At 38.8% G+C, this 23,421-nt stretch overlaps 1 protein-coding gene and 1 pseudogene across 13 annotated transcripts in view; one reads left to right on the forward strand and one right to left on the reverse strand.

Moving 5' to 3' along the window:
• abcc9 (ATP-binding cassette, sub-family C (CFTR/MRP), member 9) overlaps nt 1-22,335 on the reverse strand; it is a 77,668-nt gene extending 55,333 nt beyond the window's left edge. For 4 of the 13 annotated variants that reach the window (XR_014797271.1, XR_014797270.1, XM_084909085.1 and 1 more), the window contains exons 1-8: nt 19,582-19,850; nt 14,303-14,482; nt 4,238-4,379; nt 3,976-4,097; nt 2,526-2,692; nt 2,279-2,380; nt 1,680-1,820; nt 1,363-1,554 (exon numbers count right to left, since the gene is read on the reverse strand). Coding sequence is in view for 3 of the 13 variants with exons in the window: in XM_084909085.1 (XP_084765211.1) it covers nt 1,363-1,554; nt 1,680-1,820; nt 2,279-2,380; nt 2,526-2,692; nt 3,976-4,097; nt 4,238-4,379; nt 14,303-14,465 (1,029 nt within the window). In the remaining 10 variants the exon portion in view is untranslated. Of the gene's footprint in view, nt 1-1,362; nt 1,555-1,679; nt 1,821-2,278; nt 2,381-2,525; nt 2,693-3,975; nt 4,098-4,237; nt 4,380-14,302; nt 14,483-16,875; nt 17,004-19,581; nt 19,852-22,134 lie in introns of those variants that run through there. The other 9 variants (XR_014797262.1, XM_084909083.1, XR_014797266.1 and 6 more) reach the window with 8 other exon arrangements.
• On the forward strand, nt 6,068-8,420 carry LOC146369506 (uncharacterized; annotated as a pseudogene).
• Nucleotides 22,336-23,421: the final 1,086 nt, after the last annotated feature.

Raw genomic sequence — 23,421 nt, forward strand, 5'->3', positions numbered from 1 at the left:
AGTGTGTTAATGACCCATGATGTTTCACTGATCTGCCCTTAACCACTAATATAATGATCTTATATAAACACTTAACAAGGCTTTGGTCTTGTTGATGGTGTTGGAGACATCAGCTGTGCCTGAGTAAAGGTTCAGGTTTCCAGGATGATTTCTCAGAAGGGAAAACGAATGACATTAAACTCTTTACGTCTTCATCTCTAAAAACATACTATATATACTGGAGGTCTGCTTTTTCTTATTTTATGATGTTTTTATATTGTTAAATTCTGAATTCTTATATTTTTTTAAATAACAAATATTAGGGTTAGTATTATGTTACATGAACTATGTTATAAACAATCCCTGAGAGCCTAAAGCTCAGACGTGAATCTCTAAGCTTAATAGTCTGTTTTTTCTACTCTTAGAAATGTATGATGTCAGAGAGAGTGTATATTCCTAATGAGGTTATCTTAATCACTCAGCTCTCTGACATGTTAGCACCAAAACCTAGTATAAGAAAAATGATGTTTATGCTGAGCTGTGAATCATGAAACGTCCAAGAACAAGAATGCAGAGCTGGAAATGAGCAGAATGGGTCATTTTTAAACAAATACACCTCTGAAAGGAAAGAGGACCCAAATGCAAGAAGCAGTCGGCAAAAAATTCACAGCTAAGAAAAAATTCACAAAAAAGTGAACAACCAAACATCCAAAGCATTATTTATGAGAAAATCAACTAGGACCATAAAGGAAAACTAAAAAAACACCAAGTACACAGGAAAGCTTGGTTACAAGTATTAAGTCCACACAGGAGGCTGATTTGCTAACTGAACACTATGTGGAAATGACAGGGCGGGAAAAAGAGCAAAGGCAGGAAATCTAACTGAAATTAAAAAATAAAACACGAAGAAACCAAAAATTTAAATGTCTCTAGAGTCCGAATCAGTCATATAAAACACACTATACAGTAAAAAAACAGACTTTGTAACACGCCGTAATATTCCATAATGAACTGTAATTATGCAACCAGTAATGATGAAAAAAACTAGAAAGAAAGAAAGGTTTAACCCTTTGGAGGTTTAAGCGCTCCCATCGCTTTTAGGTCAAACTTTTAGGTCACAATATCATATCTCCCACAACAGGTTGGCTTAGAGGGTTTAAATTCATGGGAAAAATTCTTTGCATTTATTATAAGAGCTACAGCATGTATATCATGGACAGGAAAGAACTTACACTTTACCTGTTTAAAAGCTAAGCTGACATTTGATTTATACGTTATACAGAAGTCCATAAACAAATGTGTTTGTGTAGATAAAATCTGCTGGCCTTGTGTAAACTGTACTAAGGCGTCTTTTCTTAAAGGTCATTCATCTTAAACACTCACCGTTGTGTTGTTGCCTTCTGGAACATCTTTTTCAGAATTTAGCTGCTCAACGATCCCAGAGATGCAGAGGGGCCCAGCAAAGCCCAGCAGATCTGCCAAGTAGCGGAAGGTGCTGCTGAGCAGGATGGGACGGCCAAATGCTCGATACATGGAGCGCCAGATCGATGGAGACCTATCCGGGTCCTCAGGTGTCTGTGAGGGCGGAGGATAGAAGGAAAAAGCAGAGAAATTAATTAGATCTGTATATTTTAATTTAGAACAACCACTGGAAATCACTGCAGTGAAATGAAATCATTTTATGGCCTCCATCTGCTCACCCTCTGATCCTCATAGGCGTCTTTAAGCCGCAGGTAGTTGGTGAGGGCTCTCATGGCGATGGGCAGCTTGCCGATCTTCTTCAGCTCTATAGGCCTCTTATGGGCTCCGATGATGAGAGGATTCATCCACCAATATGTCGCCTAAAAAACGAGCCAAGAATTTTCTGTGCTGTGCTGCCAAGTTGCGTTCCAGTAAAAATTTGCCACACTCAATATTGACCGTGTGGTGTCCTCAGGATTCCCATATACTTGTTTGCCATTCACCTAGGGACCATTTTTGACCCGAGGACACCACACGGGTTACGAGGCATTAAAACACAAAATAAGTTCCTTCATTGGATCTCTTGGTTTTTAGTTCTTGTGGTCTAAATATTAAAATGGTAAATGGTAAATGGCCTGTATTTGTATAGCGCTTTACATAGTCCCTAAGGACTCCAAAGCGCTTTACACGTTCAGTCATCCACCCATTCACACACTAGTGATGGCAAGCTACATTGTAGCCACAGCTGCCGTGGGGTGCACTGACAGATTATTTTAATTATATACTTTAGAATTTGCATTTTAACCTTTTTGTGTTAATAATGGTTCTGAAAATCTACCTTTGACAGCAGGTTGACAAAAGGCTGCAGAAAGCGAACCCCCAAATCCTGTAAATCTTCTGGTGGTTTAACTTTCTGAGGGTTCGCAAAGAATACATATTTCTAGAAGAAGACACAAAGACAAAATTAATCTATGCAGGAAAAAACAAGAAAAACAAAACTATTTTGGGATGCCAGGATGATTGCAATCTACAAGAAACAAAGCTCCTTGAACTAAACCGACGTAGCGTGAAATGTATTTCCTCACCCTCACTCTGATGACGTTGATCTCCACGGCCATCAGAAGTCCATACAGGATCACTAACAGTGCAGTGATGTACAACCTGAGATACTGTGCTGCACCTTTGTCCTCGGCAAACTTCCACAACTTTATGGACTTTGTGATGAATGCCAGCACCCAGTAGATGAAAAGGACTGTGAGAAAAGAGACAAAAAGCAGCATGACAGTCACAGATGCCGCATCACTGCTATCATATTTGTGCTTTGGAAGATCATACCGTACCCTAAAAAGCTGAATTTTTCTTTGTATTTTGGCGTCTTGTCCACACAAAAACAACTTTAGGTCATTGAAACGGACCTTTTGGAACTCCTCCCAGGGAGCAGATATTAAAAGTCTATTTTGAGTGTTGACTATGCAGAAAATAAGACTCTTGGAAACCATGAAAACATCAACCATTCATTCCTAGTTGGGCATGCCTTTGCTTTCTGTTTACACCAGGATGCACATTCCCAGTTTTTATGGTCAAGTGTATGGTCAATTCACATGCTTTTTCAAACGTGCAATATAATTCGTATGTCACACTCGCACTGGTCTGTTTACTGCTTTGTTTTTCCACTCTCTCTGAGTCCAGGTGAAGTCTCGGATTCCTACCCTTTGGCCGTCACACCATGCAACAACTCTATTCGATGGTGCAAAACAGACAAATGGCCCCTTTCCAAGTATCTTGCCCAAACCTACCACGCACACTCTGAGCAAAACCCTCTTAAACAGTTCTGTGGACGTAACCTGAACTGTCCCCAAGAATCAGTCCCAGGACTGATATCTCCTTCCCTATTGGCTTGTCATTACCCAATAAACCTTTTGATCTTTAACTTGTCAGCAATAGGTGTTGCTTAAGAGTCCACTTTATTGCCAGTGTGGCAGATGTTTGTAGATTATACATGAACCTAAGCTAAAATACTCATCTGGATGGAGATAATGGATGGAGATAGTGTTGATATTGCTTTCACAAGCCTTCAAGAGAAGTACCTGCTTATAGATTCAGTATATACCACCTAGCAAACAGAGGAAATAATCTCAGGAAATGCTGAGAAAGTGGATGAACTCTAGCGAGGCACGTCTATGTTCTTAGGATTAGCAAATTTCACATGAAATGTCTGCAAAACATCCACATGCTAACCTGCCATTGTTGTTGAAACATCCTTGCATCTAATGAGTGTCCGTTTTTTGATAGATACTCCTCACTCAACCTCCTGCATTTTGTTTTATGATTATAATTATTTGTTAAAATTCCAAAGGGAAGGTTGATCATTTGAGACGAAGTTAATTGGTTTATATTTTTGTTTTTTCTGTTTTAATTAAGGAAGGGGTGCTAATCTTAATTATCCTCTTTTATATTGACTGAGCAGAATTCCTTGGGTGTTTATTTGGTCAAATAAACAAAATGGGTCATATTAAGCGCCCCTCACTGTCTTACCAAGCAGCAGTTTGGGAAAGTTGGATGTTTCTATGTTGTGGTAGTAAACGACTGATGTTGTGGCTGCTACAAAACCCATGAATGCTGGCATGAAGAGATGGAGGTGGTTGGTACCCATCACCCTACAGTAAGAGGCAAACACAAAATATATAATAATTAACATGCAAACCATTTATTTAACTAAAGACAACTAAAAAACAAAAAAAGCTTGTTTTTTTTTTTTTGCTTATGTTTGATTAAAAAAAACATTCTGAGGTCTCACATGTTGCAGACGATGCCTTCTGAAAACTCACAGACGTGGACTAATAGCAGCAAGAAGGTGAGGATCCACCTCATGTTGTGCCCAGGGAAATGAAGCCATGTGTTATGATGGATCTGGACTTTAGAGCTCTGACTGCCCCAACCTGTTGGACAAAAACACAAGACAGTGAATCCGAGCTTGCGATGTTGTCAGACGTGAGAGTGTGTGCAGAAAAGCGTAACAGAAGCCAAAAAAATAGATGGTGGATCCAAAAAATGTGTTTATAAATGTGACTTCAAAGCACAACTGATTTGCATCAATTTACTTACACTCTCCAAGTAATTCTGCTGGTTTATATTCATGTCATAACCGAGTGAAAATCATTGTTCACGGATGAAGAAAATAACTTTAAACATAAACATGAATCACACATGACATCACTTACAACTTTGACCTTTGAAAATCTCTGCATTTGTGTGTATGATCAAAACAACTCCAAACCACGCTTTTAAATGCATCAGGAATCTTTTGGGAAGATATGTTAACTTAAGAGGACAACAAAATTCACGTCATATTTATTTCATGTTATGTTACAAAAAACTGTAAAAGAGAGGTCCTGAAAGCATGTGCAATCTAGAAAGAGCCCAACTGTGAAAAGTCACAGAAGTAATGCATAATATTAGTTCCAACCATACAAAATAGTGAATACTTTGATAAATTAGGAACAGATTTAACCTTCAAATCTTAACATATTAATATATTCTGGCAGTTAAAAAAGACAAAGAGTAACTATCACTAGTATATTACAGTTTTTTCTGAATGCTTAAACCCTAACTGTGATTCTTATAGCACAATTTCAAAAACTATTAATACTTATACCAAAATCACTCACCGAGTTTGCAAAACTAAAAGCACAAAGTGCTTTGCACTCAGTTTGCCATTTTGTAACACACTTTGCAAACCTGTAGCTACAATCCACTGCACAGCACTCTTTTTGCAGAACTGTAAACACAACTCACTGCTTTACACTCAATTTCCAAATGATCAACACACTCCTAACAAAACTATACACATTTATGGCTATTATTTACACTATTTTGCCAACTGTCTTGCACACTGTCACATGTGAAAACTGTTTTAGATAATTAGTTCACTTTCCAATCAGCCTAAGCACTATAAATAAGCTACGGGTAAGCTGTCCGTGTGGAGTACAATGGAGGGAGCAGGAAGAGTGAGAAGAGTGAGAATTAGAGGAGGCCGAGGAAGAGGACGTGGAGGTGAAGCAGTAGGACAAAGAGGACGACAAGGACAAGGAGGTGAAGTTAGAGGAAGAGGACAAGGAGGAGCAAAAGGAGGATGAGGAGGGGGAAGAGGGAGGGTAAGAAGAGTAAGAAATAGAATTACTGATGACATCAGAGCTACATTAGTGGACCATATAGTCAACCATGGAATGACCCTGAGGGAAGCTGGCCAACGGGTTCAGCCTAACTTGAGCCGCTACACTGTAGCAGGCATCATAAGGATATTTCGAAATGAGAATCGGTTAGTACAGTCACTTTGCACTAAGATTTGTAGCACTGCCATATGCTGATGACAAACAACAATACCATAGATGTAAAAATACTGAAATTGTTACTTTACAGAATTGCTAGACGACCAGATGCTGGGGGCAGAGGAAGAATGTTCACTGCAGACCAAGAAACCCATATAGTCAATATGGTGATTGCAAATAATTCCATTAGACTACGCGAAATTCAGCAGCACATAATTGAGGATGACACCACCTTCCAAAACATACAAAATGTGAGCATTTCTGTATTAGGTCGTGTACTTGCCCGCAACAGAATCCGAATGAAACAAATCTACAGAGTACCTTTTGAAAGAAACAGTGAACGTGTAAAACAGCTGCGATATGACTATGTGCAGGTAAGCTATACAGGGAGTGCAGAATTATTAGGCAAATGAGTATTTTGTCCACATCATCCTCTTCATGCATGTTGTCTTACTCCAAGCTGTATAGGCTCGAAAGCCTACTACCAATTAAGCATATTAGGTGATGTGCATCTCTGTAATGAGAAGGGGTGTGGTCTAATGACATCAACACCCTATATCAGGTGTGCATAATTATTAGGCAAATTCCTTTCCTTTGGCAAAATGGGTCAAAAGAAGGACTTGACAGGCTCAGAAAAGTCAAAAATAGTGAGATATCTTGCAGAGGGATGCAGCAGTCTCAAAATTGCAAAGCTTCTGAAGCGTGATCATCGAACAATCAAGCGTTTCATTCAAAATAGTCAACAGGGTCGCAAGAAGCGTGTGGAAAAACCAAGGCGCAAAATAACTGCCCATGAACTGAGAAAAGTCAAGCGTGCAGCTGCCAAGATGCCACTTGCCACCAGTTTGGCCATATTTCAGAGCTGCAACATCACTGGAGTGCCCAAAAGCACAAGGTGTGCAATACTCAGAGACATGGCCAAGGTAAGAAAGGCTGAAAGACGACCACCACTGAACAAGACACACAAGCTGAAACGTCAAGACTGGGCCAAGAAATATCTCAAGACTGATTTTTCTAAGGTTTTATGGACTGATGAAATGAGAGTGAGTGAGTCTTGATGGGCCAGATGGATGGGCCCGTGGCTGGATTGGTAAAGGGCAGAGAGCTCCAGTCCGACTCAGACGCCAGCAAGGTGGAGGTGGAGTACTGGTTTGGGCTGGTATCATCAAAGATGAGCTTGTGGGGCCTTTTCGGGTTGAGGATGGAGTCAAGCTCAACTCCCAGTCCTACTGCCAGTTTCTGGAAGACACCTTCTTCAAGCAGTGGTACAGGAAGAAGTCTGCATCCTTCAAGAAAAACATGATTTTCATGCAGGACAATGCTCCATCACACGCGTCCAAGTACTCCACAGCGTGGCTGGCAAGAAAGGGTATAAAAGAAGAAAAACTAATGACATGGCCACCTTGTTCACCTGATCTGAACCCCATTGAGAACCTGTGGTCCATCATCAAATGTGAGATTTACAAGGAGGGAAAACAGCACACCTCTCTGAACAGTGTCTGGGAGGCTGTGGTTGCTGCTGCACGCAATGTTGATGGTGAACAGATCAAAACACTGACAGAATCCATGGATGGCAGGCTTTTGAGTGTCCTTGCAAAGAAAGGTGGCTATATTGGTCGCTGATTTGTTTTTGAATGTCAGAAATGTATATTTGTGAATGTGGAGATGTTATATTGGTTTCACTGGTAAAAATAAATAATTGAAATGGGTATATATTTGTTTTTTGTTAAGTTGCCTAATAATTATGCACAGTAATAGTCACCTGCACACACAGATATCCCCCTAAAATAGCTAAAACTAAAAACAAACTAAAAACTACTTCCAAAAACATTCAGCTTTGATATTAATGAGTTTTTTGGGTTCATTGAGAACATGGTTGTTGTTCAATAATAAAATTATTCCTCAAAAATACAACTTGCCTAATAATTCTGCACTCCCTGTAGTATCATTGGTACTGAATTTGGAAGTGCATACTGTAGTGCTGTGCATGTGCCTGCTGTGCTGAATTTGTTTTGTCTTGTCTAGAGAGTGATGGCGCTAGAGGCAGATGCCATGGGTCATGAGCAGATTTTTGTGGATGAGGCTGGTTTCCACCTCACAAAGACAAGGAGACGTGGCATGAACATTATTGGACACCGTGCCATAATCAATGTCCCAGGACAACGTGGTGGTAACATAACTATGTGTGCAGCTATAAGTCAAAATGGAGTTGTTCACCATCATGCAACCCTGGGCCCATATAACACTGCACACATTATTACATTCCTGGACACCTTACATGACATGCTCACCAATGTTTAGAGACCAGAACAGACCAGATACGTCATCATATGGGACAATGTTAGTTTCCATAGGGCTGCTTCGGTCCGCAACTGGTTTACAGATCACCCACTCTTCACTGTACTCAACCTCCCCCCATACTCTCCATTCTTGAACCCAATTGAAGAGTTCTTCTCTGCCTGGCGCTGGAAGGTCTATGACCGTCATCCCCATCAACGCATAGCCCTTTTACAGGCAATGGAGGAGGCATGTGGGGATATTGACCAGGCATCATGTCAGGCCTGGATACGCCATTCCAGGAGATATTTTCCCCGGTGCCTTGGACTCGAAATTTTGTGGCCGGACCCAGAGAGACGACATGATGTAGACTGATTTCTTTTTTTTCCTCAGTGAAATTACTGTTTTGTTTGGACTTGGAAATAAACACTTGTGTTTGTTTTGATGTGTGTAAATAAACACCAGTACCTGAAGTTTGGATCCCTCCATGTTTACAGACCTATGACAAAAGTATGAGCTCAAACTGACATAGCCTACCTTGTGCACAGAGAAAGAAAAAGCCAGATGTGTTTTTTATTCATACCATCAGTGTTTAGTTGGTGCATTGTGTGCTTATTAATATGATGGCTTGTGTTAACTGTTGGATACGAAAATACCATTTTTACAAAGGTGTGGAGAGTTAAGCAAGGGTTATTCGCTTTTACAAGAAAACTACAATGTTTTGCTGATTGGGTGAAGAGTTTTCTTATTTGTGTATAGAGTTTTGCAAAAATAGCCAATAGTTACTAAAAATGTGCTTAAGCCATCAGAAAAAACTGTAATATACTTTACTGGGTACACCTGTTCGGCTGCTTTTTGAAGCAAATTGGAACAATAATTGACCGCAAATTAAAACAAATTAAGGCACGTAAACATGGTCAGGACAATCTGCTGAAGTTCAAACTGAGTATCAGAATGGGGAAGAAAGGTGATTTAACTGACTTTCCATGTGGCATGGTTGTTGTCAGTTGAGCTGGCCTGTGTGTTTCAGAAACTCCTGGTTTGCTTGTATTTTCCCACATAACCATCTCTAGGGTTTACAGAGAATGGCCCATAGAAGATAACTTATCCAGTGAGCAGTGGCGAAAATGCCTTGTTGATGCCAAAAGTGAGAGGAAAATGATAAGTCTTCTGCAAACTGATAGGAAGGCAACAGTAAGTCAAATAACCACTCGTAGCTACCAAGGTAGAAGACCACATCAAACCTTGAAGCAGCAGAAGACCACACCAGGTGCCAATCCTGTCAGCTAAGAACAGAAAATGTAGGTGCCAATTCACACAGGCTCACAAAAACTTGACAGTAGTAGGAACAACGTTGTCTGGTCTGATGAGGTTTGAGAGACTGAGATGACTGTAGCTTAGGAGTTAGAGCAGGCCATCTACTAATTTGACCCCTGGCTACTCAAAATCGCATGTGTGCCTAAGGGAAGGTACTACACCCCAAGCTCCTCCCCGATGTGTTCACGTGAGTATGAATGTGGCCAAACACTAGGTAGAAAGTGCTTATGTAAAGTAGAAATGCATTATATAAGAATCCGTCTTTTCACCATGATGAGTCCAAAGTTCTGCTCCAACATTTAGATTAGAGGGTTAGACTTTGGCACAAGCATCTTCTGAAGGGTGGTTCCACCTGGACAACATGCCATGTCACAAAACTCAGACCATATCCAATTGGTTCCTTAAACATTATGGTGAGTTGACTTTACTTAAAGGGTCTCTATAATTTCAATACTACCCAGTACCTTTGGGATGTGGTGAATTGGGAGATTTACATGATGAATGTGCAGCCCAAAAATATCTTCAGCAATGGTTATACCTTCATATCAACATGGGCCAGTATTTCTGAGTAAAGTTTCCAGCACCTTGTTGAATCAAAGCCATGAAGAATTAAAGCAGTTCTGAAGGCAAAAAATAATTCAGTTCAGTACAAGTAAGATGTACCTGATAGAGTGTCAGGTGAGTGTATATTCAGGTACCAAGTACCTTAGTATTGAGACATATTCAATCAATGATACAGTCGTTCAATAAGGCAGCAACTACTAATTATGTTAAAGTCCAAACTGCTAATTATATTCTTAATAAATTCATGTTAGGCAATCTTGTACCCATCAAATATTTACTATCTGTTCTTGAAAAGAAATTTGAGTAAGTATGTAATTATCAAATTACATGCATATGGACTTTTTCCCAGTCTGCCTTTTTTCTACAGCATTTACTTCTACATGTAATTAAAGTCTTGCTGCTTTAGTAATAGAGTTTCATTTATTCCACCAGTCTCTATTATTAGATTTGATTCTGCTCTTAACTCAATGGACTGAAGCCATTTTGGAGCCTTAGGGCACAGAGACCATGAAAAACTACAACCAGGAAGCATCAATTAGTGAGTCCTTGGGGAGAGAGCTGAGGGCTTATGGTCAGAACCATTCCCATAAACTACTGACTACACCGAGACACACAAACGCAAACAACACAGATAACCAGCCAAGCATTCAGTAAGTTATTCCCTGCAATGACTCGAAACCTTTAATAAATACATATTTCATTCTTGTTTGTTAGTTTGATCTTTCCCTCGTCATTCTTCAACCTCTTTCTTCTTACTTCTTTTCTGTTTTCTTTAATTTTTCTGGCATTTTTCTTTTTGTCATTACTCATATTTAGTTTTCTTTTCATTGTCTAACAAGGGAAAAATCAAACGAAGAGTAAATGGGTGTGTAGGAACTTGAATATTAATATTTTCAAACCTAACCCACACAATATTCTCTATTAATAATTTGCCAGTACTCATTTTGACTGCTCTTTTGTTCCTGTGTGTTTTACTTGTCTGCCTTTAAGGGTATGTGTGTGTGCTCCAGGTTTTTGTCATGTTGTGGGGACCTAACGCTTTTTTCTTTTTACAGACGGAGATGTGTTTTTTTTAAACATGAATCATATCAGAAATCATCACATTTACAAATAAAAACATATTTTTAATGTAATGCTTGTCCTCTGAAATTATAGTGTGTGTGTGTGCGCGTGTGTGTGTGTTTGTTTTTGTTTGCTATCTTTCTGAGGACGAATGTTTGTCTCAAAACTATTATCACAAGGACATATCTGATAGGAGGACATGTGACAGATCTTCAAAACATTTGCATTTTTCATGTTAAGATTTTGCTTAATGGTTGGGGTTAAATTTGGGGTAAATGGCAAGAAAACGCATCATGTCAATGAGCGACCGCACAAAGATAGCAAAAACTGTGCACGTGTGTGTATTCCCAAGAGAGCGAGCACAACAGGGAAAGTTAAAATCACCCACACGTCTGCTCAGTCAGCCAGATTACACAGAGTCATGCTAGAATAGAAGATTACAGTAACAGCTCAGACAAGTCAGACAAGGGATTTCATCATTCACTTCAAAGCCCTAGAAAAGGTTTTTTGTTACTTTCTTTCCAGATACTTTCTGACCACATCCCTGTCAGGCAATTGAAGTCAGCAAATCACTATTTTAATGTCACCTTATATATTTTACTATCCCATGAAAAAAAGGTTTCATTTCTTTAAAGTGATAAGTGGCAGAAAATAGCTGGATGGATGTATGGATGGATATAATTTATTAGTACATTTATACTGTTCATTTTAAAAGTAATCTAAATGTGCAGAACATCTTTACTAGTGTTGTATTAAAAACTATAGGGGCTGCTTGGCTGAAACCTATATTTTCTTTATTCATACACATGCTCCTAAACATATTTTACAGTTCACAAGCATCTATTTTTAGTCGTAAACACGAATGAATCACACTGGCCTTATGATCATTGCCTTCCTGCCATGTTTCCCATGCAATTAAGTTCTCCTCCTTCTTTCAGTAGCCTCATATGCTTTCTTTGATGGGAAAATAATGACTACAAGAAAAAAAAAATGCTTGTTAACGACTGCTGGGTTCGGTCAGTTTGCTTCATAGCTGAAATCTTGACTTGAAATGGCTAGGCCAATATGGGGTTTTTTGGTCCCGGTCTATCAGTTCATTGGTTATATTTGAACCTTCTTCAAAATCTTATAAGACCTAAAAAGAGCTAAAGTATAGCCAGAATTTCTGAACTAAGAAAACGTCAATACAAATGTTACCAAAACACTGACTTTAAATCCAGCCCTGAAGCAAATCTTTTTCTCCTATGCTGTTGAGAAACAAGTTGAGACGCTGTCATATTGCTTCATACTTTAAATAAAGATGCTCTTTTGGCCTTTAACAAATGTCAGCTCCCATAAACCCCATGAACTTTCTCAGCTAAACGCCATAACTGCAAGGAAATGATGAGTTCACTGAGCAATAGAGATGTTATTGAGTGTGGAACTAAACTCCAATCAGCTCCAATCTCACAAGTAACAATTGATTAATTTTAGTTAAATCCCAAAGGTAATGGTTTCTTAAAATATCTAATACTATGACATAGTAAATATTAGTTTTTTATTTTACCCCACAGGGCCTTCATTTCTGTTGGATCAAATTTGGTACATTTGCAGTTCAAAATGTTTGAAACATAACATCAGTGTCCCTGATTCATCATTTTGAGGATGACTATTACGCAATTAATCACTTGCTAACAAAAATCAGCTAACCAAATGTCATTAGTACAGAGGTTCAATAACAGTCAGATCGGGTAGGCTGTTCCTCCCAGTAACACCCCTGTAGGGGTGACAAAAAAATGAAAGCTGGGTAAGTCTGGACCCATCCCAGCCTAAAGGTGCATGGAAGCAACGCTCTCAACGACTGGGAAAAATACTGTTATACAAGTAGCAAAAAGCCTACCTCTGTTCTGGCACCAGCGTGGGGCCCCATTGACCCTGTCCTATGCAGGGTAAACTGGAGTCTTAATTTTTCATCATAGGGCTTGTCAGCTTTTTGTCTGACACCTCACCCTGATCCAATTTGTCTTAGGAGACTCTACCAGGAGCAAACTGCTCCTGACAACATAGCTCCACATCGCACCCATAGTTTACATAAATGCAGCTTGCTAATACAGCTTACTAGCCTCAGATGATAGCACTCTCACCCAAAAATCTGGGTCCAAAATCCAGCAGGAGCCAAAACACTAATACAGAGGCTTCGAAATGCATATCCAAAAACAATAGCTGACACCTAGAATATGTATAGACCAATATCCATTAAACACAATGAAGTGCATGTGACACAATAAGAAGAAAGATCAAAACAGTCTATTTGACTCAGATCCAGTAATCCTCACTGGATTAGTTCAATCTCGACAACTGTAGTGAACTCCAGTAATGAAGGCGAAGCTTTAACAGATAAGCAGGGAACACTAAAACATAACACAGGGTCCACAGCTGTGACTTTATGCTGCAGATATACCAAAACTCTTTTGTGTTCATAATGCAGATAAGTATTTACCTGTGAAAATGTTTATTTTATTTATTTAGTCCTTCAAAATTCACTTGGATCATTCCATAACAAATCTGAAAAAAGCTCCCACTTGACACCCTCGGAATTAGCAGATATTTTGTGTCAGGCCCTCTTAGTACACAGTGGTGAGTTGAAGTTTTAAACTTTTTAATAATTTGGGCAGGGATAGCTCAGTAGGTAGCGCGATGGCCCCATGATCGGAAGGTCAGGGGTTCGATTCCCCTGAACAGCTACCCTGAGGTACCCCTGAGCAAGGTACCATCCTTACACTCTGCTGCCCACTGCTTGACTGAGTGAATGGGTTAAATGCAGAGAGGAATTTCCCCACGGGGATCAATAAAGTATACATTATCATTATTATCATTAATTCCTTCCAGCATTTTTCACCCTCGTGTGGTATCATATATGCTAAAATTTAGAAGGTATAAAGAAAACAGACTCACTGTGAAACAGATTGAACAGGTGATTGCCTACAATTTAAAAGTCACCAAACAGTTAGCTACAATAAAAAAAGGCCCACATTTTCAAAAATTATTATAATTAATTATTATAAAAGTTGAAAACAAAGTCTACAGCCCCCCTCTGGTCTGCTGCATAAGCCTGAAACCCATCCAAATCAGCTGCTGTCCTCCAGATTTCCCTGTTTGCTCAGATTAGTTCTCCACACTCTCAGTCACAGTTCCCTGTGCTTCACACCATCAACCCACTCTGTTCTCTAAGAGCCCCTTTTATCATCCATTAATTACATGAAAAATTAAAAGCAGTTTCCGAGAAGAAAAACTTTTTTTTCTAAGAGTCACAAATACAGCAGTGTGTTACATACCAATGAAGAGGATGGGGAAGGTGATGAAGAGCAGGAAGACATGAGGAACCAGGTTGAGAGCATCCACGAAGCACGGATTGTTCAGCACGCCATTTTTCACACTGTAGGCAGTGCTGTTGTTGCCACAAAATGACAAGGCCCTGCCGCCATCCAACTGCTCCATATGAGTCCTGAGTCAGTCTGGGAAAATAAGGCCCAAAATCAGCCAACACATCACAAACCACACTAAACTAAAGACAATTGAGATAATTTTTATAAAAAATAATCATTTTATGTAATCTTGCAGCAGCAGCTTTGAAGTTCAGACATTTCTGTAGCCTGACACACAAAGTGCACACACACTCTCGGTGCTACACTCAGGCTTCTGAGAGGCATGAGAGCTATTTCAGGGACACCGTCCAGTTATGTGCGGCTTATGGTGAATATTAAGAGTTGGAAAAGCCTCATCTTAGATCTCATGAGGCCGTTGTTACTTCTGTAATTGATTAATGCGCAGAGCCAATAACCCCAGGCTCTGGGATTCAAATCTGTGACATGAATGCCCTCCTTCTTTACATTGGGTTAGGGTTAAAATTGTGACCTCACTAGCACATCTTCAACATCGTCAGAATGTGTTTGAAAACTCATTTGTATTCCTTGATGCTTTGGTCAAAGATTGCCATTTTTAAATGCACTCGACTTTACTCGTGACATCATAAAGATCCAAGAATAGAACAAAAGAGAAAAAGAAAAGTGCAGCCTACGACAGAGTATTAGGGCCACATTAGGAAAAAATGTATTACTGTTCATTTTACTGAAACTATTTAACCAGCTGTTTTATTATATTTTATGGTATAACATACCCGCACTTAAAAACGAGGTTGAATTTTGGAAATCACTCCCAACTTTCCATGATAGGTAGGGTGAATGCGATCAAAATGATTTGTCTCCCCCAACTCCTATATCTGTTTCAAAATATCCCTGTGTATCTAAAAGCTACATTTTTCAAAAATTGGATTCAGTCCTTCTCCCTTTTATCTGGAATTATAAGAGCCACAGGATAAAAAAAAGCCCACCTTTGTAAAGAGAAAATACATGGTGGCCTAGCTTTACCAGACTTTAAAAATTACTACTTCGCAGCTAATATGCAATACATAGCTTATTGGCTAGATGATACAGTTATAATGGGAAGTTGGTTGGACATGGAGCGAGAGGACTGTATGCCTTATTCTCTTGGTGCAATTGCATTGTCTCCTGTTCGTTTTAAAAAGACATACTACAACTGTAATCCAGTTATTCACAATACAATTCAAATCTGGAGACAGATCGTGAAAGAGTATAGACTCAGAGCCTTCTCGCTTTTGACACCTATTACAGCTAATCCTGCATTCAAACCCTCAGTTTTAGATGGGACATTTGATCGCTGGAAGGAAATGGGGTTGCGAAATGTGGGACACCTGTATTTTCAGGGCTCTTATGCTTCATTTCAACAGCTTAAGGAGAAGTAAAATTTATTAGCCTGTGATTTTTTTTAGATACCTTCAAATAAGGAGCTATGTAAGGTCCCAACTACAACAATTTGAGTTTGCAACTCCAGGTAAGCTTGACCAATGCCTGGTGGATTGTATAACAGAAAAGCATGCGGTTGCTTTTATATATGAGATATTACAGTCACTCCGGCAGAAGGATACAGCTAAAATAAAATCAGCTTGGGAAAAGGAATTAGGGTCAGAAATTCATAATGATACTGGACTAAAGGGCTATGTTATATTAATTCCTGCTCTATCAACGCCCGACATAGGTTAATTCAGTTTAAAATTTTGCACAGATTGCACTACTCGAAGACCAGATTACATCGAATATTACCTGAAACGTCACCCATCTGTGATAAATGTCAATGTGCAGAAGCTGATCTGCTTCACAGTTTTGTAATGTGTACCAAATTACAAAGTTTTTGGGCTTCAGTTTTTTCTTTTTTTTCCAAACTTTTTGATGTGCAGTTAGACCCTGACCCCATTTTGATTCTTATTGGACTATCGGGACAATCTAAAAAACTTAAGAGCACACAGATTCCCCTCCTGTCCTATGGCCTGATGTGTGCAAAGAGACTGATTCTCCTCCTATGGAAGGGAAAAGAAGTGCCCTCCTTGAAAGCCTGGATTTCAGTATTGACAGATACTCTTTATCTGGAAAGGATCCGCTACATTATAAATGACAAACTGGAGGACTTCGATCAGATTTGGAAGCCGCTCATTGAGCACCTGGAAATTATGAACAAATGAGAGTTATTATGTGGACTTCACCATTGCTTAAAATAAGCTGATAGCACTCTGGGATAAGGGAAGGGTGTAGGGAGGAGGGGGGTTTTTTTGTTTTGGTTTTTTTTTTGACCGCCCTTTTTGGTACGTTTTGTTTTTTCCTGTTTTTGTTGTTTGGGTTTGTTTTGTTTTTTGTTGCTGTCGTTGTTGTTCGCTTTGTTTTTCCCTTTTTTTGATGCCAAAACTGTAAAAAGGAAGCAATGTCAGTCTATGGGACAATTTGTGATTGTTATTTGTGCTTCACAATAAAAAAAAAATAAATAAAAAAAAACATACCCGCACTATAGTGGATGAGGGTGTAACCATTGGTATCACTGCATCTGTCCAGCTATTTCATTTTGTGGGAATCTTCCAGGTTTTAGGGTTTTTCCTTCTGACCAGATGCCGATTTCTGCACCATCTCTTTAACGTCCTTATACTTATCACAACAACATAAATAATTCTTTATTACTAAAACTGATTTTGAAGCACAATTTCACTAATTCATCTACACAAGGCTTTTTGTAGAGGGTGTAACAGCAGGGGCAGCTGTTTAACTTGAAACAACAACTCCCCAAATTTCAACTTTATTTACAAAGGTTTGGCTTTATGTGAAGTGTGTTGTTTTAGTGTTGACTCTAACTAAACATGTCCTTTTTTCCCTTTTTTAAAATTAGTTCTGTAACAAAGTCAGATATGATATGCCTCAAACACAAGGGGGGAAAATGAGAAAAATATCAGTAGATTATTAAACACCTCCCAACAGATGACAGTTAGCAGTATGCTAAGCTAATAGCTAATATTTATACTTGGTAATAAATCCAAATACTCACCAGATATTAAAGTAAACAGTTTTGTTTTGTTTTGTTTTTTTTATTAAAGAGCATATCTCTATCTTATGTAGAAATGGCAGCAGTGCCCAGAGCTGATAATGAAGCCAGTGCCAAAAACTGCAGTTCCTCTAGTGACCACTTGAGGCTGCCTCTAAAAGTGATTCAACACCCAAATGCTCCCATGTTGAATGATCAAACTACAACAGAAAACAGTCTTTACAGTCTGGTACCAAAAAAAACAAAAAACAGATTTTGCCTCTTTGGATAGTTACCCCCTTATAGCAGCTGTACTGGAGTGACATTTTTATGACCTATTCTGGCGTTGTACTGCTAAATAATACGGTTAGGGGTGTGACCACTTTCTAGCTCTCTGCTAGACCTTGTCCACTAATTCTACTCAGAAACTTGGACGTTGTGATTGTGCTGCTGAAGCATTTTTTAATGGGACTAACTGAACAGTAATTATGGCTTGCTGTCAGGTACAACTCATCCAAGAATTCTGTGCTTAAGTTTTCGTGAGTGAAAAACAAATATTTTATTCAAATCTTTTACTTAGCATGAATTAGCAGTTACGTGCTCTGGGTTTTGCACCTGTAGAGTTGGATGCACCTTGCTACCCAAGCATGCCAGTAGCTAGGGCCCCTCTGTGTGCACTTCCAATCACTTATTCTACTTCGTTATCACTTCTGACTTCAGAAAACTAACATGACACCTGGCAAAATGCTAATGTTGAGGCCTAAATATTAGAGGTGCAACGATACTCATATCGATATTGAACCGTTCGATACAGTGCTTTCAGTTCGGTACGCATATGTATCGAACAATACAACATTTTTTATTTATTTTATTAACTTTTCTTCTGACGATGCTGTCTGTGTTGAGCGCTCAGTGGATCTGCGTTCGACTACTCCGCCTAGGCTGCACTGTCGAGTGCAGATCCACTGAGCGCAGCACAACCAAGACAGAAGCTAAGCTCGTTGCAACATGGCAACTACCTCAACGCTACCTCCCCCATTGAACCTCCCCCACCCTCATTCAGATCTGGCGTTTGGAACTATCTTGGTTTTCATGTGAAGCATGACCCTGATGGTAAGCGCGTCATGGACAAAAGTAAAACAGTATGTCGGATGTGCCACGCAATGCTCAATTTGTGGGAACTAGTACGTTAGTGCAGTTAGCTTGTTAACGTGTTGACGCCGTCCAGCCCCAAGCACGGGGCGATCCGCGGTAACTTGTTAACGGAGATTTGCCGCGTTATGGCGTTAATGTCATTTTAACGAGTGACAGCACTAGTGGGAACACAACGAATATGACTGCACATTTACGCCGACATCATCCTAGTGCAAAGACAAGTGGAAGCAGACAAAAACAACAAGCACGCATGCTACAAACTTTACCCGAGTCATTTAGACAGCCGTTAGCACATGATTCTCCTTATGGGGACCTGATATGTTTAATATGCTTCTGAGAGTATAGCCCAGAAGAAGCGTATAGTATAGCTTTTATTTTGGAAAGAGCCATTTCTCTGTAATAAACTCTCTTTTCCAAAGATGAGTGATTTCTGATCAGATAGATTTATTTATTTTTATTACTTTGTTTCAGCAACATTAAATTTAAAAACTGTACTTTTGAGTTAAAATATATATTTATAATTTTAATAAATGATAAATTAAAAAGGCATGAACATTTTTTTGTATCGAAAAAATATCGAACCGAACCGAACCGTGAATTTTGTGTATCGTTGCACCCCTACTAAATATGCAAAGGCTAGTTACTGAATCACTACATGGCGGTTACGTTCAACTTTTATATGCAGCCACTACACAGCATTCTGTTGCCTTATTGCTGAGAAATTATCACTGTGTGACTTACAGGAGAAGAAGTGTATAGTTTCAAGCAGAGTTTCACCTCAAATTTCTGCCTACTGTTAACTTCTTTACTTATTTATTTATTACTTTCACTTTTACTACCATCACAGAAGGATGTAATTAATGTACGTGGATCATTTCACCTGGAAGTACAAGTAAGTTAACCATGAACACCTGCGTTACACTACAGCCCAGTACTTAAACTACATGTGGATAATTCAGGAACCTAATTTAGAGTTGTTTAAATTGAAGCAGCTTAATAAGAAAAACTACAATGGTAGTAATAAAACCAAGTGTCTTACCTCAGAGTAAAGTAATAAGCCTTATCAACACCGTCTCATTCAGAATGCTTGAATTAAAAAAAAAATAGCAAATAAAAACAAAAACAAGGAAAACAGACAAAGGAAAGAAAAAAGAAAGGAAGAAAGGAGGGAGAGGAACAGAAACAAAATACGGTGAGAGTTGGAGAGGGAAAAAGTTGATTATTTTTAGCTCCGCAAGAGATTCAGCTGCTCCACTCACTGCTGCCTGTCTGTGTGGATGGTGTCAGCTTACATCATGTATGAAGAAGCTTCCATCCAAGTCTTTCAAAATAAAACCTTTGTATTTGCAAATAAACTGAGTACTGTGGATGTGCTTACACTGAATTACTCACAATCCACAGTTAAATATAGAAAAATGCTAATTGTCTCTCATTGCAAATTTCCATAATGTGGCTCCTGATGCAGAACAGGTTTCTACTAATTGGAGTAAGAAAGCAGTTTCTTTAGATAGAATAAACAAGAACTATGTAAGAACCAGTCCATATAATAATTTAGTGGTTTTGAAAAATATAATACGAAGATCCTTATTTATAATATCTATAATTACATTTATCTATACCTTAGTTTATAGTTTATCTTTTTGGCAACTTAGTTCAATTTAAAATACGAGTTCATGATGACTAGAACTGTACTAGTACACAAAAAGAACAATTGCAGAATTTACGATATTTACTGTTTAGTTTGTTTATTTTTTAATAATCACTGTTATTACCAGCACATGTGACACAAAGTCTTAAAGTCAACGATATAGATTCAACACTTTATACCCCATTTTTTAAAACACCTTGTACAATGCAGGAATAATATGAAGTAATACTAAAACCAGCATATTGAGGCAGTTAAATATTTAAATACTATATATGCTTTGAATACAGACATCTCGTTTGTTCTCTGCACATGTATAATGTCATCATGTGTACGCATGCTAAATGCATTCACCTAATCTGTTACATGTTACGCCAAAATGTCCTTGTGTCATTTTCACTCATTATTTTAAATTGTTTGTGTTCATTTTCACTACACATATTCTTGATCCCACATTACATTTGTCTCCTTTTTGCCCTTCAGCCTGTGTTGTATGCTCAGCAGTTTCTATAAACTGAACATCCCTATAGTTAAAAAGAAAAAAAGTAGTTTTATTTTGAAGGTTCAAACGTCATAAAAATCAGTAAAACTCTGTATATTCAGACAGCTTGATACAAAGTCACCTCCTATCAGATTTCGAAACTTGTACCAGTTTAAGGGTGAGAAGGAGGTTTATTATAGGCTTCCTCAACAGTCTGCTGACATGTCAAGAGCAAAGTGGATTTACAAACATGCAGCTAAAGAAATATCGCTTAATCTGGCATATCTACTTTTATCATGTGCAGTACTTTTATTTAAACCTCTACAGCACAAACAATCTGTCTGTATGATTGTATGAATATATTAACCTCAGTTGGAAAATCAAACATGTTTTAGGTAAATCACACAGATGCGTAAAGTCATTATATTAATATTTTATTCAAAATAACTATAATTAATTGATATGATATATATAAATAGAGTAAATATAATGCTATTTTAATTAACAAGGTGAAATATGACACTATCCTTAAGGGACCTCAACCTGCTCTAATGTTTTGGCATGTGCACATTTATAATGATGGACACTTTAAACTCTTTAATCTGATTTCGTGTGGTTGCACACACAGCAGCTTGATATGGGAGATCATCCCTAAAACCTGAGTGAATCCTAGAGCCTGCAGGGTACACACGTGAAACTGCTATGCTTAGCATTAAAACAAAGACCGGGACCTTTGATGCGGTCAGCGGGCTCACTGAAGAGAGCACATTATCGACTGTATTGTCTTTCATTCATGCAAGCTGCTGCACTCAGAAGGACGAGGTTCAAGTCTTGCATGCATAGAAATACCTAAAAAAAAAATATGATGGAGCGGGAGGGAGGATCAATCGGGTTTACTTTCACGTGTCATTCAGTGTCCTTCATTGTGATTCAGTCCTGCCACGCATTAATATCAACAAACCTCCATTCAGAAATCAAACAGTTGGAAGACTTTCAACACGCGGACCAATAAAAACAGACATATTATAAAGATGTGTGATTTTTCTAAACCAATGTGATCCAATCTAATATTCGGCAAGAATAACTGAAATAATAAGAAGATGTAAATTTATAAATCCTTAAACTTTTTAAACTGTACCGCTTGTAATCGACCCAGCCTCCTTCCACGACCAGCAGCAAAACGCATTGTTTTTTCCTGAACTGTGTGTGCACGGTGCATTACACGGTGCCGACATGAAGACTCACGTCTCAAAGACTCCGATATTTTACACTGTTTATTTTGAAGCTACGCGCCAGCAGTAAGAGCCAAATCGACTCAAACTGGAGGAATGCTCAATGAAGTCTGGCTCTCTCACATCAACAGAGCACCATCTCTTAACGTCCTCAGTTAAGACGTCGTGTTACGGCACACTGAGGATGCTGTCGCCTGGTTGCGAATGACAGAAGGATAAAGAAGGAGAGCTCACCCCAGCACTTACCCGACCTTTGACGCAGGTTTACGGGTCACGGCGTCTCTTCCGCAGTCTTTATCCCCGTTCGAGGTGTCTTATTATCGTTGCGGTTTATACTGAAGGCACAGTGACAGGAAATGCCTATACATTACGACCACTATCGTGTCCGCTCATAAGCCGTTATGGCGCTCGTGCGGCACAAATGATACGCACGCACTCTCAGATATGATGGTTGCCTTTTTTTTTCTTTTTTTTTTCGGAATAGTTCATGTGCATGATAGAAGGATAAATTTAGGTCAAACTAAAGCCAAATCAGGATTAAATCGGCCTTTTTCAGAGATGCTGTTTGTAAGCTGGCAAATTAGGAGTATGTTTCAAATGAAATAAAGAAATTTTTCCCCCAGGTTATGATATGAGAGAAAAAAATGAAGACTATTTTAACTTATGTGTGGTTGGTAATATAAGAGCCATAACAGTGTCTCAATGTTAGTAGAGTTTTCAAATATTACTTTTTTCCCATTAATTTTATTTTGAAAAGTGTAAGCGCTATTTACGGCACAGTGCAGCCGGAGGGAGCTTTCCAATCTGATTGTACCTCTAAGACGGGGACACCTAACGGAAGACTCGTGCTCAGTGCTTTATATTTTTATAAAGTTAAAAAAAAAAAACAGTTATGAAGGTAATTTGTAGAAAAGGAACACCTCCAAATTTGGAGGCCTTCCAAATAACAGGACCTGACAGTCCAAATTACTGCTCCAAAAATATCAATTTAAATATGTAAAAATTGATAATTCAGCTGTACAGATCAAGGATCGCTGACTTAACTTAATTCAATTCACATTAATTTTTAAAGTGCCAAACCACATCAACAGTCACCTTAAGGTGTTTTATATTATAAAGTAATGACCCTACAATAAAACAAAGAAACCACCAACAATCAGATAACTCCCGGCCCAAGAGCAAGCATTTGGTGACAGTGGGAAGGAAAACCTCCCCTATAACAGGATGAAATCTCCTGCAGAACCAGAGGGAGGGAGGAAAAAATGGGGGTGTCCAAATTCATAGGCTGCATCCTCCCAAGGCCGCATGTGTAGGCAGATTACAAGATGTAATCGATGTGTGATGTAGACTCCTCCGAATGCAGCCAACAAACGTGTCCTCCTTTTCCCCAAATTTGAAGGATGCGTCGGGTGTATCCTTCGTGGCCCACCATATCCCAGAATTCACAGTAAGGTCCAGCCACTTCCAGTTTCCAACAATGGCGGCCGCTACTTAGTTTTAATATTACTCTTATTACTCTTT

This window comes from Perissodus microlepis, chromosome 17 (assembly GCF_051167445.1).
Source record: "Perissodus microlepis isolate ML-2025 ecotype Zambia chromosome 17, ASM5116744v1, whole genome shotgun sequence".
Lineage (NCBI taxonomy): Eukaryota > Metazoa > Chordata > Actinopteri > Cichliformes > Cichlidae > Perissodus > Perissodus microlepis.